Here is an 18,989-nt window from a genome sequence, read left to right on the forward strand (position 1 = left end):
CCGAAGTCACCTCAGCTCCTGTCGGCTTTCCCCCAGTGATCAGTTTAAAAGCTGTTCTGCCACCTTTTTAATGTTGAGCGCCAGCAGCCTGGTTCCTCTTTGGTTAAGATAAAGCCCGTCCCGTTTGTACAGGCCTACCTTGTCCCAAAAGGTTCCCCAGTTCCTGACAAATCTGAAACCCTCTGCCTTACACCACCTTCTCATCCACGCATTGAGACCCTGTATCTCCGCTTGTCTAGCTCGCCCTGCGCGTGGAACGGGTAGCATTTCTGAGAATGCCACCTTGGAGGTCCTGGACTTCAACCTGTTTCCTAGCAGCCTAAATTTAGCTTCCAGAACCTCCCGGCTACATTTCCCAATGTCGTTGGTGCCAATGTGGACCACAACTGCTGACTCCACCCCAGCACTGTCTAAAAGCCTGGTTGTAGCATCTGAAAAAGTCTAAAGGTTGAGAAAGCCCGATAGTCCACCTAGGCCTACCTCTGGCCATTCCTAACATATCTCCGCATTATCAGATGTCTCTCCTACCCAACCCTAGATAATCGGTTACATTCTTTTCTTTTTGCTGTCAAGAAGTTTCTCTTCATAATTGACAGCAATCTGTTCTCCAGTAGCATATGGCCATTATAACTTGTCTTGCCCTCTGGAGCTGCCGAGGAGATGTTGCTGGTTTTATGTGACAGTCTTTCAGGTATTTGAACCATGCTGTCATGTCTCCCTGGGTTGTCTTTCTATTCTCTAGACTGAACAGAGCCGGTTCAATGTCTCCACCTTGGACTAGTTTCCCAACCTCTTAAAAGTCAAAGTAAATTTGACAGCTGTTGCTAAGAGTTTCCACCTGGAGCAACTGCAGTCATATAGAAAGTGGGCTGGCTGGGAGATACACTTCAAAGAGCAAAAAGGAACGTGGTCAAGGAAATCTGAACTCTCCTCTCTGAGGAGAATAATGCTGCCTCTTGATTTAATATACTAATTGTTGGAAATGTAATGTTTTAAACATTTTAATTCTTTTAATAGTTAAATTGACAGAATTAATAAATAGCTAAATTGACAGAATTAATAAATAAATTGATAAACAAAGGCTTACACTCTAATTGCTGCATCAGAAGCCTACCTGGGATGAAAAGGGCCAAGGGACAGGGGCTTCAGGGAAGTAAGCCTCATGTGATTTAGTGATTAGGGAGCTTATTTGTTTGTTTAGATTAGCGGTTCCCACTTCCCAACCTTTTTCAACTTTTGGCTACATTTGGAATACTGACAAAGGGTGGTGGGCAAAACCACAAAATGGCTGCCATGGGAGGTGGAGTGGGGGTATACACAACTTTAATAATTGTGCCTCAGCATTTTAGACAGAAACTCTCTTTAAAAGGATGTCTTTTAAAATTAACATATTGTTGAAAAACATGTTCTTGCATATGCTCAAAAAATATACATAAGAAATCATTGGCTGTGCATGTCTTCGTTTTGCAAAGGAAAAAAAATGCTTCTCCTAGCTTCTTTGCTTTAGGTGAGCCCTTCTCTCATGAGCCCAGACAATTTCAGCCTGCACAACTTCTTTCAAGAGCGATGGTTCAGAGGGGTGGACTTTAATCTGGAGACCCACTCCTCCACATGAGCGGTGAACTGAACACTAATCACAGGTTTGTTTCCCCACTCCTCCACATGAAGCCTGTTGGATGGCAATGGGCTGGTCACAGTTCTCTCAGAACTCTCTCAGCTCCACCTACCTCAAAAGGTGTCTGTGGGGAAAAAAAGGGAAGGAATTTGTAAGCCGCTTTGAGACTCCTTATGGGATATAGATCCAAACTCTTCTCCTTTTAGGAGCAGCAGTGGCATAGGAGGTCAAGAGCTTGTGTATCTAATCTGGAGGAACCGGGTTTGATTCCCAGCTCTGCCGCCTGAGCTGTGGAGGCTTATCTGGGGAATTCAGATTAGCCTGTACACTCCCACACACGCCAGCTGGGTGACCTTGGGCTAGTCACAGCTTCTCGGAGCTCTCTCAGCCCCACCTACCTCACAGGGTGTTTGTTGTGAGGGGGGAAGGGCAAGGAGATTGTAAGCCCCTTTGAGTCTCCTGCAGGAGAGAAAGGGGGATATAAATCCAAAACTCCTCCTCCTCCTCCTCCTCCTCCTCCTTCTTCTCCTTCTTTTGCTGTGGGAAGTGGGAAGAGTGATGCTGCAAACCACGATGGGATCACACACTGGGAAGAAAAATGGGGTATGAAATACATAAATAAATAATAAATATAGGGTTCTGTACTATTTAGTTACACTTCCATGTTTCCTTAACGGGAATTGCTGCCCCATACTTTCTGTGCTTAGTACAGGTGCATGTTTTTACTATGGTGTCAGGTCCGCCCTTAGCTTAATTCAGCCATATTCCCTTGTGGCGAAGTGCTAATTTTTCTCTCTCTCAACTGTTTAGTGTGCGAGCAAGACCCCCCCCCCAAAAAAAACCCAAACAAACCTGGGGCATTAGTATACACGCATTTTAAAATTTTCTGGGACATGTGGTGTCCAGTAACTTCCTATGTCTTTCTGTGTTGATCAGCCTTCTGTTGGAACAGAGAACAAAACCCAGCGTACTGATGTGACTCATAAAACAAAAGTCTATAGAGCCAAACCAAATGTATTAAAATATATTAGCGTTATGCATTTGGAATCATAGGCATGAACTAACACAGCTCGATTACATTAGTCTGTGTTACCTTCTTGGTAGAAAGGAATGTCTTTTAGAGTGTTCCACTGCCACCTGCTGGATTAATTTCACTTGTCCACTGGTAAAGTAAAACACTGACCAGTATATTGTACAAAGTTCCCACAAACCACCAGTGGCTGTAAGACAGTTCATGTGCTTTCCCCTTTCAGAGGCAGCTAAACAACACAGAAGAAGAGTTTGGATTTATACCCCACCTTTCTCTCCTGTAAGGAGACTCAAGGTGGCTTACAAACTCCTTTCCCTTCCTCTCCCTACAACAGACACCTTGGGGGCAGGTGGGGCTGAGAGAACAAACTGTGACTAGCCCAAGGTCACTCAGCAGGAACGTAGGAGTGCGGAAACACATCTGGTTCACCAGATAAGCCTCTGCCCCTCAGGTGGAGGAGTTGGGAAATCAAACCCGGTTCCCCAGATTAGAATCTACCTGCTCTTAATCACTATACCATACTGATTCTCTGAATATATAGACCCAAGCACATGATTTCTCAATGCATTCTGTTAATCTGGGGGAGGGGAGAGTGGGCAGTAATGCATTTTTGGACTTGCCCCTACCTGCTCATGCTCACCTCCTGTTCATCAGCACTGTGCCTACACCTGGAGGAATAGTCTATCTTCCCCTAAGTTTGTCAACTCTGGGTTGGGAAATACCTGGAGATTTAGGGGTGGAGACTAGAGAGGGTAGGGTTTGGGGAAGGGTGGGATCTCAGAAGGGTATAATACCACAGAGTTCACTCTGCAAAGCAGTTATTTCACCAGGGAAACTGATCTCTGTGGTCAGGAGATCATGAGTAGTACGGGAGATCTCCAGGTGCCACCTGCAGCTTAGCAGCCTTATATCCCCCCTTACATTTTCTTAAAATGCAGTGGAGAAAGAATATATGCATAGTATGGTAGATGAAGGGAATGCTGTGGACATAGCATACCTTGATTTTAGTAAAGCTTTTCACAAGGTTCCCCATAATATTCTTGCAAGTAAGCTAGTGAAATATGGACTAGACCAGTGGTTCTCAACCTTCCTAATGCCACGACCCTTTAATACAGTTCCTCATGTTGTGGTGACCCCCAACCATAAAATTATTAGTGTCTTGGTTTCTAAGACCATCGGAAATATGTGTTTTCTGATGGTCTTAGACAACCCCTGTGAAAGGGTCGTTCGACCCCCAAAGGGGTCACGACCCACAGGTTGAGAACCGCTGGACTAGACAATGCTACTATTAGATGGATTTGTAATTGATTGACTGACCAAACTCAAAGGGTGCTCATCAGTGGCTCATCTTCATTCTGGAGAGAAGTGACTAGTGGGGTGCCACATGGTTCTGTCCTGGGCCCAGTGCTATTCAATATTTTTATCAGTCTTGGATGATGGAATAGAAGGCATGCTGATCAAATTGCAGATGGCACCAAATTAGGAGGGGCAGCTAATACCCCAGAGGACACAGTCAGAATTCAAAATGACCTGGACATATTAGGGAGCTGGGCCAAAACAAACAAAACGAATATCAATAAATGTAAGTGATAAATGTAAGATACTCCACTTAAGCAAAAAAAAAAATATGAAATGCACAGGTATAGGATGGGTGCCACCTGATTTGACAGCACAATATACGAAGAGGATCTGGGAGTCTTAGTAGACCACAAACTGAACATGAGATAGCAGTGTGATGCGGCGGCCAAGAAAGCCAATGTGATTCTGGGCTGTAGGAGTATAGTGTGAAGACTGAGGGATGTAATTGTACCTCTCTATTCTGCATTGGTTAGGCCTCACCTGGAACACAGTTCTGGGCATCACAATTCAAGAAGGATATTGATGAGCTGGAAAAGGTCCAAAGGAGGAAGAGGGCAACCAAAGTGGTAAAAGGTCTGGAATCCATGCCTTGGGAGGAGAGGCTTAGGGAGCTGGGTATGTTTAGTTTGGTGGAGAGAAGGTTAAGAGGTGACATGATAACCATGTTTAGATATCTGAAGGGATGTCATGTTGGTGAGGGAGCAAGCTTGTTTTCTGCTGCTCCAGAGACTAGGACCAGGATAATGTGTTCAAGGTGAAGGAAAAGAGATTCCACTTAAACATCAGGAAAAACTTCCTGACAATAAGGGCTGTTTGACAGTGGAATGCACTGCCTTGGAGTGTGGTGGGATATCCTTCTTTGCAGGTTTTTTAAGAGAGGCTGGATGGCCATCTGTCAGGAGTGCTTTGATTGTGTGTTCCTGCATTGCAGCGGATTGGACTTGATGGCCCTTGGGGTCTCTTCCAACTATGATTCTATGATTCTATAAACTGGTTACTGATCCTCTGATACGCCGGTGACATGTGAGAAAAGATATGTCCTGGGGACATGCCTTATTGTAGCAGTTATAGCATGGCATGTGTGTATGCAAGCGTGTATGTGCACGCACCATACTAAAAAAAGTAAAGCTCTGGGGTGCTGTGTGGTTTCCGGGCTGTATGGCCGTGTTCTAGCAGCATTATCTCCTGACGTTCCGCCTGCTACTCTATTCAGATGGCCTCACCTTTTGACCTCACAGTATATATACTCCACTTGCTTTCCATTCCTACTATCAGATCCTCTGAAGATGCCAGCCACAGATGCAGGCAAAATGTCAGGAGAGAATGCTGCTAGAACACAGCCATACAGCCCGGAAACCACACAGCACCCAAGTGATTCCGGCCGTGAAAGCCTTCGACAATACAAAGTAAAGCTCTCTTTCCATCCTTATTTTACTTCTGAAAGAATGATTCTCATCCCCCCCACCTTTGTGGCTCAATGTGGTATACGACACAGGTAACTACAAATCATAACATCCAAAGCAACAGTATCCAGTCAAACAGTGAAAGAGAAACTGACTCATAACCCAAATACCTTCTGTCCTGCATACATGTTATCATTGATATGTGTGTGTGAAAAGTGCCATTAAGTTGGATCTTCTGTTGAGGTTTTTCAGACCAGTGTCCCGAGTTTTCCAAGTACCAACTCAGCTTTGCTTCTGGGATCTGACAACACTGGATTATAATGTACCATTCCACGTCACCTAACACTGACATAGGCAGTCAAATAAACAAGGGGAGGGGCTGAGGCTCCATGGTAGAGCATCTCCTTGGCATAAAGAAGGTCTCAATTCCCAGGACCTCCAGCTGAAAGGATGACATGGCAGGTGCTGTGGAAGACCTCAACCTGAGACCATGGAGAGCTGAGTGTACAGTACTGATGCTGATGGACCAATGATATGACTCCATACAAGAGTTTATTCTACACATCAAGCAGACTGTCCCAGAGTGACAGAAAACACTAAACTCACAGTGCATATAAGCCCTGTTCTCATCAACGGGGACAATCATCCAATCTCTCACGTCCTCTTTCAGCTCTTTAGTCCATCCCTCCATCGTCTTTGGTATGACCTCGATGGCCATCATCTTGTGGCATTTCCCCCGCCCTGTTCTTTTTAAATAGGTACTTATCTCCAGATTGCCTATGTATTTTGGTGAATGCTGATGTACTCTGTACCTTTGTGCTTACGTAGGATGGGAGTTCTTTGAGATCGGGTGAGATTTAAAGAAATTAAAAAGGAGACAAGGGTTTCCTGTAACTGGCTAGAGGAGTGTTTCTCAAATGGGGGTCTGAGGACCCCTGGAGGTCCACAGAGGTACTGCATGAGATCTGCAAGTTTGTAATTGGGGCGACGGGGGTGGGGGTGGGGAACATACCTGTGTCATTCAACACCTGTGAAAATCAACACCTCTTCGTTTCTAGGAATTGAGACAAGGACTCTCTGCCCTATGGGACATGGAATAGATTCAGTGTGCTCCTCTTTTGAAAGACAGGAGCTCACAGAGATGTCACCGCTTGCAGTCTCCTAGCTTCCAGATCACCTCAGAATAGTAGCCATGAGTCAAAAATATTAATGCCCTTCTTTCTGCCCCCATAAAGCCCACCAAGGTATCTGGTTGATCAATGAAAACCAGCAGCTCTGCTCTAGGAACTCTAATTGCTTGAAGTGTATTAACTGAGGGCTATCACGTAATATTGACCAAATGGTTACATACAGAATGACTGCCTTTATAAAGGGTTAGGGGCTATGGACTATACTACAATATAGTTCATACTGGCTATTGCTATTAGTAGGAGCCTGATATGTAATTTTTGCATTTTTTCATGTCATGTTAGAGCTTGTGCTTTGTTTCAGCTGTGTTCAGATTTTTGTCTTCCTTATCTCTGCAATTCAAATCCTATTGCATTGTTCATTGGGTGTCTTTTCCTGTTGCTTGTGTTGCCTTGGTGGGGGTGTGTGCAACGCCCCTGTGGGGGTGTGGCAAGGGTGTTCCGGGGGCATGGTGGGGGCGTTCTGGGGCGGGATGGGGGCGGAGGACGCACCAATGGACCGGGTGCTTTCTCCCCTTGGTACGCCTCTGCATGCAGCTCAGGTGGCTTCCAGCAGGAGGAGCTCCCACAGGTGGCTCAATTCTATGCAGAGGTAGGGAACTTCCGCCAATTTCCTGCTGATGTTAGAGAAACTGTTAGTCAGGATGTTTTAGACTCAACCACTTTCTGGACCTCAACTTGCAGGCTGGATGCAGACAATACAATTTGCTTAAACTTGCTTAAAATGTAAGTGATTAGGCTCCCATGTTATACAAGAGGACAACAGTCTTTATGGGGTAGATAGTGGTTTTCTGGACATGCATTGAGAAGGAACTGCTCGGCATGACAGAGCAAAGGAGGAGGCAGGGTGGGTGGGGGCGGGGGGGGGTGTCATAATGTTTTAAAAACCAAAATGAGGATTTGCAAAATCTGGAACGTCTCTGATTTGGCGCATGAAACCTCTCTGATTTGGGGTTCTTGACCCAATAGTTAACAGCAACATATGTGTGTTGCACAGATGTCAGACCCCTCTCCCATGTTCCAAAAGCATTTTGCCTTGCAATCCAAAATGTTGCATAAACAGTTCTCTGCCTAGAGGCCGGCCTGCACCTACTAACAACTAACAACTGGTTAATTACTTTTAAGTTTTGGACTGGCTGTGTTTTCACACTGAACCCAACAGCTTACTGCACAAGGCCTTACCCGAGCTACAAACTTCAAAATGGTGGAGTACAATCATATGCAAATTTACCTCTATGGGTTTATCCCTGGAGGCCCTTGCCATGCTGGAACCCCAAGAAATTTTAAGGGTACTCAGAACTAGATTATTTGACCAAGAGCAGCAATTCCTAATGAGCCAAGCTAGAACAACATGCTCCCCCTTTGTTTTTGGGTATCAATCTAACGGCTGGAAAAATGGCTTCATACCTAGTGCATATCACTGATCCTAAACAACGTTGGGTCCTCACCAGAGCCAGATGTAATGTCTACTCTCCAGTCCTGGCACAAGGCTGGTATGGGAATTCTCCCTTGTCAGACAGAGTATGGCCACATTGTCCAGCTCGTATTGAAAAGCTGGAACATATCCTGTTCCATTGCCCAAAATATGAGTTGCTTAGGGAAGTCCTTTTGCCGCAGTACATACATAACTGCTCCCCTAAAGCTGATATTGTTAAATTACTTAACAGCAATAATCCTTGGATGTTAGGGATTACAGCCCAATATCTGCTGCAGGCCCTGCTTATAAGGGAAATCTAATCTGTTCTGTCATAATTATTGTTTTATGATTTTATTTTAGTATTTATGCCTAATAAAGGTCTGTTGTTGTTGTTACATAAACACAAATGGGATTGAGCAGAAAAAGGTCTCCATGAGTTCCTTCACCCTTGGTGAATCTTTGAAAATCATTATTATTTTTTTAAACCCTCATAAGCTGTTTCTGAGCTGCTGCATACTTCTTAAAGAGCTCTTCAGGTTTAACAGATAACCAGAAACTGGTAATATCTTAATCCCACTTTGTTAATTTCTACATTTTCAATGAGCCTTTCCATTCAAGTGTTTGCAGCCTAGAAACACAAATATGTATAAAAAGAAAGGAGCTTGATATTCAAACTGAAACGTTTTGTTTCCATTCTAATTGTGATAACCACAGGGTCTGTGACAAGAGTGCTGTGTTATTATGAAAAAGGGTATTACTATCTTTGCTTCTGCTGCAAGTAGGTAATAAAAGAATTTATCTCCGGAAATTAACTGAAACCCCTTCTTACTGAATTCACTGAGTTCACGTTTGAGATCACTCACAGGGGGGAGTCCTGTTGAAGGGTAACTCTTATTTCTCTAACCTTTGCATTATACTTTGAATGTCCTTCAGAACATATAGGCCTTTTGCATGGGTTTGTTCTTTTCAGTGTGCATTACCTTGGGGCCAGATTCTCAATTGTGCACATATGTCCCTCCCTTTTCTGAACTCATTGCACCACAGATCAGAGAAGCCCTGCAGTTTCCAAGAGTGGGCAAAGCATGCTTCCCTTTCCCCCGTCTGAGTTTGAAAGTGGAGCAGAACAGCATGCATTTTGCTTCCTTTAGCTTTTCCACACCTCTTTGTCTTCTCCCGTCCATGCAGGAACTGTTCCACCAGCATTTCAATGGGAGTGATAGACCCCCACTTAAAAAAAAACCACTTTTGATCTCCCCGAGGAGTGATAGATCAAAGGGGACAGTCTTTTAAAAAAATTAAGATACAAGCAGCAAACAAACACCTGAAGCCAGAATAATTCTTCTCAGGGGGCAGGCAAAATGATGGCAGGGCTTGGGGGAAGCAGTGGGGCACAAAGATGTGCAAAAGGCCTATATGTTCTGGAGGACATTCAAAGTATACTGCAAAGTATTGTTGAAGGCTTTCATGGCTGGAATCACTGGGGTGCTGTGTGGTTTCCGGGCTGTATGGCCGTGTTCTAGCAGCATTCTCTCCTGACGTTTCGCCTGCATCTGTGGCTGGCATCTTCAGAGGATCTGATGGAAAGGTCAGAGAAATAAGAGTTACCCTTAAACAGGACTCTCCCTGTGAGTGATCTCAAATGTGAACCCAGTGAATGTTTAAATGAAGAAATACAGTGAGACCCCCGCTGCGAAGCACACAGCAGCGTCCACAAACCATAAGTGCACAAAGGGCCATAGGAAGGTTCTTTACGTGTTTGTTAGCAAATGCAGCAACACAAGCAAAGCAGCGCTTGCCACTCTTTCTGCTACAGCTTCTAGAGCTCCCTGAAATATCTCCCCAACTCCAGAGTTGGTGTCTCTCAAAAGATTATGATTGTCTCCATGACCAATAGTGGATGAAAAAGAAAATTCACCTATTCTTGCCTGCCAAAGAACAGATGCTTTGTGAAGAATAGCACACTCCTGCTCTCTAGTGGACTAAAAGGCAACTGCAATGTGATAAACTAGTGTGAACAACTGAAGTTGCTGCTACTGCCGACTTGGGCAGAAAAACCTTCTTAGGGAAAAGGAAAGAAGTCATATCTAAATATCTCTAAAACCTGTATAAATACAGGGGATTTCCCTGGTTTCCCCAGATTTTTTCTGGAGATAAAAACAGTTCGGGCGTAGAGAGGATTGGTAGTTCCCAACCCTTCCCCGAGGGCACCCGAAATCTATTTTATTTTTCCCTCATGGTTGTTCAGGCTTGACAATAAATTTCCCACCACTTCAGATATAGGAAGTTACCAACTGGAAAGGGCCTGAGGAAAGAATGTGGTGTGATTTGCCTTGTCATAACTATAACCCAATTATAGATCAAGTAGTGCCATTTGTAGCACAAGATATAAGAATAATACATGCCACACTTTCCACCCTCACAAGTGGGCTTTAAAAAACAGGAAACCATAGTAGGACTCAAACTAGGAAGGGCTGCTAGGGACATGATATGGCTATTACTTTAGCCCTTTCAACCATTACACTTTACCACATGTCTGGGGAAACTGTGCTACACACGATCCTCTTAGTACAAACAAGAGGTAACATGCATATTTTCATCTTTAGTACATACCTATAGTGGGAGGGAAAGTGGTATAGTATAGTCTCATCTTAGAAGCTAAGCAGGGTTGGCTTATATGTAAAACTGTCAAGGAAGACTCTCTTGATGATTGGCAAACCATCCCTGCTTCTCACTTGCTGTGACTTAATGGCACACGTGTAATTACATACACACATATCAGAATCCTTCAGAGTTTGGGCGTGTGTACTGAGGCTGAAAATATATACATCTCCCTGTTCAGGAAAAAGAATGACAATTTCACATATTGGGGAGGAGTTTGTGTAGTATGTACTAAAAAGGGCTCTTTGCAATTGACCATTCCAGCTCTAACCTTTCAGGGTGGTTTAACTTATGCTACAGCAGCTTTGAAATGCACAGCAGGACATTTTTTGTTTAACTTGTTGTGCCTCTAGAGCCACTCCAAATAGAGTGCAACATTCTGCAACATTCAGTCCCCAACTGAGTGGGACCAAGAGTTGCCAACTTCCACTCAGGGTCTGGAGTTCTCCTGTAATTACAGCAGATCTCCAGACTGCAGAGGTCTTTTCCCTGAATAAAAGCTGCTTTGGAGGGTGAACTCTATGCCTTTATATCTCACTGAGGTCCATTCACTCACCAAACTGCACTCTCCCTTCCTCCCTTCCTCCCTAGGCTCCACTCCCAAATGTCCATTAATTTTTCAACCTGGAGTTGTCAATTGTAGTGGGACCATGGTGGATGGGTTTGGGTGGACTGAGAGAAGAAGGTGGAGGAAGGGGGAATAGAAGAAAGCTGGGAGGGAGAAAAGACTTATCTTAAATTTTCACTGGCTTCACTTTGCAGCCACTGGGCATTCCTTTGTTATTTGGAGGACTGCCTCTTGCCATATGAACTTACCTCACTGCTGTGGTTGTCTTCAAAGGACTTTCTTCGGGTGCCTTCATTGTCTGATGTTGGGAGAGCGGCAACCTGAAAAATGGCCTTCTTGGTCACGGCATCAAAATTATGGAATTCCTTCTTGAGAAATGGGCAAAAGCTTTCCTGTTTCTTTTGACATTGCCTCTCTGACGCTTCTTCATGTATATCTGTTTTTGATTGTGTATGTATCTTGTGTATGTTGTTTTTAGTTATTTTTGTGCTGTGTGATTTCAAAAGCGGTTTTAATTTATTGATTGTTCAGCACCTTGGGGACCTAAGCTGGGTGGAAAAGCAGCATAGACATATCTGAATTAAATAAAAGAAATACATAAATATACAAAAGGTCCCTTCCTAATAAGCCCAAGAATCTGACCTGTACTGTATCTTGACTGGTCCGCAAATCTGCTTTTTTGGGGTACGTATGTATAACTAAGATATATTGAATCCTTACATCGGCTCTTGGGGGCAAAATCAGGCTCTTTCTAAAATGGTACTTTGGAGAAGATAGTTACCCGTTATTACTCTGAATTACAGGCATTGAGAAGTAATCACTGGTCTGGAGTCCTAACCTACCATTTCATGTATAACAAAAGAAACAAGTTTTATTGTTGGGGAATGTAGCGAATATTGGACCACAGACTATTAGTTCTATACCAGGGAGTGGCTTGGCTCCTCCTGCATGCTTCTCTTTATTGTACAGAATACATGGTCTTTGTTCCTGGTTTTAGTATTTAAGTCACCTCTGCTTGCCTTTCCAGTATCATGGATGTGGAGAAAGCCTTTGTGCATCTGAAGACTCCTTTCAGGTAAAATACTTGGTATGACTTCACTGCTTGTGTAGACTGATACTTCTTTTTCCTGTTCATTCAAAATGACTTGTTTGTTTCTGCATAAGAATGTTGCTGCATTGGACCAATGGTCTATCTAGTCCAGCATCCGTTTTCCAAGAGCAGCAAGTTGAACATTTTGCAAGTAGAACATGAAATTAAAAGTCTTCTGCTGGAGTGGTTTTCCTGGATAGGTGCGAAGGGCCTCTTCTCTTCTCTTGCTGCCATCAGGAAAGCTCGCAAGACAGTTTTATTCCAACCTGAGTTTTAGCTGTTCATTCTTCTCAAATCTTGCTGATAGATAAGATGTTTCTGTGTTCTTGTAGATCTTGTTGCTTTGCCAGCTACCTTGACTTAAAGGAGACAAGGTGGGGGCATCGGTATTTTAAATATAATGAAATAAACACAGAGCTTTCATTCAGTTATCATAAGTAATACTGTTATATCCCATGCATTTTTAAAGTCATTCAAACTAGTTGCTTTTCCCACCCCCCATAATCGTGAACTTCATAAGTTACTAATGGATTGTGTTATAAGACATTTTTCAAATAGGATCAGTGCACTTATAGAGTACTGTGCATGTACCCTTGCTGTCAAGTCACAGCTAACCTATGGCGACCCTATAGGGTTTTCAAGGTGAGAGATGTTCAGAGGTGGTTTGTCATTGCCTGCTTCTGCATCATAACCCTGGTATTCCTTGGAAATCTCCCATCCAAATACTAGCCAGGGTCAGGACTGAGAGTGTGAGATTGACCTAAGGTCAGCTTCCATGGTATGAAAAGGGACTGGAACTTGAGTTTCCCAGGTCCTAGTCCGATACTTTAGTCACTATACTACCCTGGCTCTCTTCCTCAGTGTATACACTTATATATACCTGCAGAAAGACTTTTAGAGATTCAGCCCTCATTTTGTTTATAGAATGGGTTACTGTGAATCCTAATGAAATATAAACCATCATGAGTCTCAGAGAAAAAGGCAACCTATAATAGAAGTAATAAACAAATGAATAATATAAAGACTTTTTTTCCATCAGGGCTGCTCTTGGTGGAGGCAGGGGAAACATAAAAAAAAAGTGATGGCTGCAGCATCACGTCGCTTCTGGTAAAAAAACCCACAACCTCTGGAAGTTCTCAGAGTAGCTCTAGGAATCGCTGGAAACTCTACTTTTCTAGCTGTAGAGTTTCCTGTGAATCCTGAAGCTACTTATGTCACTTCTAGATTTTTACTGGAAGTGACATGATGCTGCAGCCAGCCCTGCACCCCCCCCCCCGCCCGCCCTCTTTTCATAAATCTTCCCACAGCCCTTGCCAAACATGCCTGGAAACCCTATTTTGCATCTACTATGTATTAAGCAGTGATTCTGTGAATCTACTTTTGTGGAGGAGAGTAAATACTCTTTAGTGTATCAGGTTGAATCCTACCTGGTTTTCTTCACAATCTTTGTTGATTCTCCACTTTTATGCAGTCCCACGCGGCTTTTTATCAGTTTGGGTTCCATGATCCCTGGCATAGCCTACTCTGTGATCAAAAGGGGCTTCTCTCTGCCTATTTCACTGGCAGGAAAGTGAATAGAACATAATCCATTGTCACTGACAGAGTAAGGCCAGGTTTCTTTTGTCCTTTAGCATCTGCCACCAAAAGCTTTATCTGAGTTCCTGGTGCTCTCACCTGGATGGCTAGCCTAATCTCATCAGATCTCAGAAGATAAGCAGGGTTGGTCCCAGTTAGTACTTGGATGGGAGATCACCAAGAAATCCCAGGATTGTTATGTCGAGGAAGGTAATGGCAAACCTCCTATGTTAGTCTTTTGCCTTGAAAACCCTACTGGGTTGCCATAAATCGGCTGCAACTTGATGGCGCTTTACATATACATACAGTTTCTGACATGTCCACTCTACCATGGAGGCTTGGAAAATGCAAGATCTCTGCTGCTTTTATATATTTTTAAAGCCATAGCTATCAGTGGGAATAATACTGCTTTATAGAATGGAAGTTCTGTTTATTGCTGTCTAAATATGCCAGCTTGTGTGAGAACCTTGTAGTTGTTAGCTCATGAACAGGACAGCAATCAAAATCAAGGCCTCTTCAAAATAATCATGTGATTCCCTCTGATAGGGGCTTGTCTTGCAACTCAATTGGTATTGTATTCCACTTTTTTGGTGGTCCTTAGCTACAGCATGTCCAGTCCTCTTCTCAAAAGGTAGAGATACAATCATAGAATAACCATCACATGGCTGATATCAACTGAGAAGGTCAATAGTGTTGAACTGACCTTCAATATTTCCTCCTATTTCTTCTTCTTCTACTTGGAGTATGCTCTACTCTGCTGTAAGTTCATCCAAGTTTTTGTTTCCTTCTATGGCTCTTTCAGTTCTCTCTACTCCCGTCACAATCTGGAAAAAAAAGTCATAGTGTATTTTATTAGTCTCCCCATCTCCCTTCAAATTCCTCCTCAAAGTCCACTTGTTTGGCCAGAATCTTTATTTTAAAAGAAAAACATCTGTGCAAATACATGCACTATTTCTGATACCCATATAATAACCTTGCACGTCAGCTAGGAGTATTGTTATAAGCTTTCTACACTCTTGTTTTTATTGCTTGTGTGTCCATACGGCAGCTTTTTTCTTTTCTGCACATGTTTTGCTCCCTCTAGGGGTCACTTCAGTGTTTCATCGCTGTATCACTGGCTTATATCATCGCTGTATCCCAACACTTTAAACGTTTAGGGAAATAAGCCCGTGATAAAGCAATAAAATATCAAAGCAACCACTAGAGGGAGCAAAACTTCTGTGCCCTGTGTGCCCTGATTCAGTATGGGCACACAAGCGATGAAAATAAGAGTGTAGAAAAGCCCCATATCTACAGTAGAGATGTAAGCTTCTCAGACTGCCCCATAAACTAATTGTTGACTAAGTTAATATTCAAACCAAGACTGCCAACTCAAAGCCTGGTTAGGAATGAATGTTTCCTCTGCTTGTAGACTGCACAATCCGTTTGAATTCAAGCACAGTCACATGCATACTGTATACAGTGCTAGCACAGTACTAGCTCTAAATGAGGATGTAGCTACTCAATATGCCTGACATATCCAGGGTCACACGTGTGCAACTGGATGCATAGTACATCAGGGGAACTCGCCTAAAGTCTGTTTGCTCAGTGCTGCAAGAGAAGAGGAGCTTCTGGTCTCCCCTCCCATCCTGAATTAGGCAGAAGAAAGGGTGGTAGTGGTGATGGGCTTTTTGCACCCTTTCTCTGGCTCCATGTGAACATTTTAAGGCAAGTTCCTCCAGTGTTATGTCTGACTGTGAGTCTGGTCTTGCACTCATGACCTTGCATGTACTGTGCATATCATGTAGCTAACCAGGAAAATGATGCCTTCCTACTTTTTCTCCCCCATTCTTACAGAAGTGTGCTTAACAGTGAATAAAGACCATTTACACACTTGTGGTCTTCTCTGCATTGAGCATACTTTCCTTTGAGTTTGATATACATGCATATATATATCTTCAGAACTCACTGCACCCTCAGATCAAAGAATCCCTGCAGTTTCTGAAACTTGTTAAAGCTCAACTTTGTCTCTCTGAAAGGAAAGTGAAGGAGATCACTGTGTGTTAATGGCTTTTAGGGGTTTCTCACTCCTCCCTGCCTTTCCCTGCCCACAGTTTCTCACACATTTTGGGCCCCCAATTGAAAACAAACAGAAGGGCTTAATTTTAGTATTTTAATGCTGAAGGTCTTTCATTGGAGCAATAGAACATTGAAACTGACATGAAATTGGTCTAGCAAAGTAACACTAGACCAAAGATGGTCTAGCAAAGTAACACTGGACCAAAGATGGTGCACACACAGACATACACCCACAGAGAGAGAAAAAGCAGAAGGAAACCTCCCAAATGGAGGATGAAAGGAAAGAACAAGGAAGTGGCAAGCAGGCAAAAGGGCAGGTCAGCTTGGCAAAGGACACTTTGAAGGGGGAGGAGAATCCCTGTGTAAAACAAAAAGTGGGGAAAAACCCACTGCAAAGCAAACAGCCATGGGGTAAGTAATATGTGCACAAATGACCAAGTGATATATGCACAAAATTATATACATACATATGCATCTTTCTCAGATTTTCTGAAGACTTATCTATCAATAGCTTGATCTTTCTCTAAGGGTCTGATTACATGATACATGAACTGCAACTTGGATTGGGAAATCCTCATTCGTACATGCATTTCATGTATGACCTGGGACTGTGTACATGTGGGGCAAAATCAGTACCAGAGCACGGTGTGGTGACAAGAAGGGTTTCATCATTCCTTCCTTTCCCAAAAATTGGGGGGGGGGGAGTGTAGTGTTGGGCCTGCTACCAAGATGAGTGTGTTCCCCCAACTCATGTTTCACATGTCATGTAATCAAAAGTTCAAGGTAGTAATCTAATTTTACCCTCACACCAATCTACTAGGCCAAGCTAGGATGAGATAAGTGTCAGGGTGGCAATAAGTCTCATTGGCCTTTTCCCCACTTACCATTTGCTGCACGCTACTCTCCCCAAATAGCGTGTGGTTCAGCAGCACTCTCCACGAGTCCGGGCGGCAACAACGTTAGTCACTTCAATCTCTGGCGGTCTCATCAGTCCCTTCAGCCATTTCTGACGCTGGAAGAAACGGTGAGCTGGACTGCCCCTGCGCAGGAGGGGCGGGGTGCAGCGGGGAACATCGAATTCCTGCGGCGGAAATCGCTCGCGCTGAGAGTAGCGCACTGCAAACCGTAAGTGGGGAAAGGCCCCATATTTCCTAGCTAAATGTGGATCTGAAGCTTGGCTTCCCTAGTCTGACACTGTCTACCACACCATTGGCTCTTGTTCTTCTGAGGCAATACACAATTGACTGCCCTTTTAATTACATCAGTGTATTCCCTCTGTTGGTGTAAACTTAGACAAACCATGCTCATGGTTCTTTTGAACTGATTTCAGTTAAAAAAATATTATTATTTTTTCAAATTCTGCCAGTTTCAGCCATGCTTTTGATACTCCTGATCCAAGCTCTGCTCTCCAGTGTCGTTTGGAGTCCTGTGAGAACGACAGCCATCTTGCCTCCTTCTCTGCCTCTCACAATGGAGTCACTCAGCGGTGCCACTGAAACTGGAGACCCCAAACAAACCTCCACTGTTCCCCTTGATCAGAACCCAGCGACAAATGAAACCAATCCAGTTGCAGATGGCGGGATTGAAGCAAGTAAGTTCCCAGATTGTCATAACATCTCCAGCAACCTCTTTAGCTAATAGGGCAGATGGAGTGGAAAGTAAGTACCTTCCAAAACCAACAGCTACCTTAACGGGATCCAAACAACAAATAGCTTTAGAATTGTCCACTGCTGCAAGCACGGCACATACATGCATAGGAATAGATGGTACTGAAAACAGCAGTAGCCATTCTGAGCCATTTTCTGGTGCTAACAAAGGCACTGCATTCGCTGAGCGCTTAGCTTCTCCCTTCTCAAATACACCAAAGGGAAACAACGCTGACACTGAGAGACACCATTTCTGTAAAATTCCATGGACTAAAGAACAAAAGGGAGTCCAAGGTGAAAAAGAGAGTACGGGTAATTGTATCACTTAATGCCTTTGGCTAGCTGAAATCTTTTTTAATGAACACCATTCATTTATTTCCTAATTAAAAACAACCAGATCAGTATCATACTGAAAATCCCCCAAATCCAAATTCTGTGTGCAATGAAGTAAAAAGATACTCAGTGGTGGTAAATGAACAAATTGTGTCTCTTGCGGCTGAACAAACCTCTGGTACACAGAACTCTGAAGGCAAAATGAAACTGTGGGTTGTAAACAAAACAAACAGGGCCCTTTGCCCTGTTGCACCCTGCGGTTGTATCACATGTCTGATCCACACTGTGGTGTGCTAACTCTCATAATCCGGTAGTGTTTGGACGTATAGTATTCAGAACTTTTTGATCAGCCGGGTATTATGAACTATTGTGTACCAGCAACAATAGAGCATGACTTGGCTTTAAGCTGCTTATTCTGAGGAAAATCACTGCTTTTGAAACCACCTTCTGGGAAATCTGGTAGTTTTCCGGAAGATTAGCAGGTGTTCTGCAATGGGAAGACTAATAAGGGCAAGTAAGCTTTGCTAAAGACAGTTTATCTACTATTATTGATTACTTCCTAAGGGTCAAAAACAGACAAGAGGCCGGGAAATCAGTGGCCTGATCTCCTAAGTGTCTTTAAAAGCAATATTAAAGGTTTGTGAGGCCATAATTTAATTCTACCCCTGCATAATTACACCCATCAAAGCCGCCCTCTTACCCCCATCTGCCTTGGCTAGAATGAAAGATGGGCAAATTTAATTGTTACCTGTACATTTATCCCAAAGGGGCAAACAATGGCTCCGTGGAGCCCATTTTGGTTGGGAATATACTATAGAGCAGAGACTTAACTTTCCCTCCCTTTACACCAAAGTCCTAACCAAATTGGGCTCCCTACACATTTGGTTTTTACTGGGGGAAAAATTCTGGACTCTCTTCACAGAACTCCTAGTTGAACCTTGGTGCAAATCTAAAACCTACAATTGTCAGAATGTTCACTTATCTCATAAATTTCAATCGCCTGCTTCTTTTTCCTCACAAACTTCATTAAGATGTTTCGTTTGGAGTGAT

At 43.4% G+C, this 18,989-nt stretch overlaps 1 protein-coding gene across 1 annotated transcript in view; it reads left to right on the top strand.

Moving 5' to 3' along the window:
• The first annotated feature begins 12,235 nt into the window (after positions 1–12,235).
• Positions 12,236–18,989, top strand: part of OTOL1 (otolin 1) — a 38,389-nt gene continuing 31,635 nt past the window's right edge. Inside the window, exons 1-2 of the mRNA XM_048506929.1 lie at positions 12,236–12,312; positions 17,327–17,551. Of these exons, the coding sequence (XP_048362886.1) occupies positions 17,335–17,551 (217 nt within the window). The 5' untranslated portion in view covers positions 12,236–12,312; positions 17,327–17,334. The remainder of the gene's footprint in view (positions 12,313–17,326; positions 17,552–18,989) is intronic.

This window comes from Sphaerodactylus townsendi, linkage group LG08 (assembly GCF_021028975.2).
Source record: "Sphaerodactylus townsendi isolate TG3544 linkage group LG08, MPM_Stown_v2.3, whole genome shotgun sequence".
NCBI lineage: Eukaryota > Metazoa > Chordata > Lepidosauria > Squamata > Sphaerodactylidae > Sphaerodactylus > Sphaerodactylus townsendi.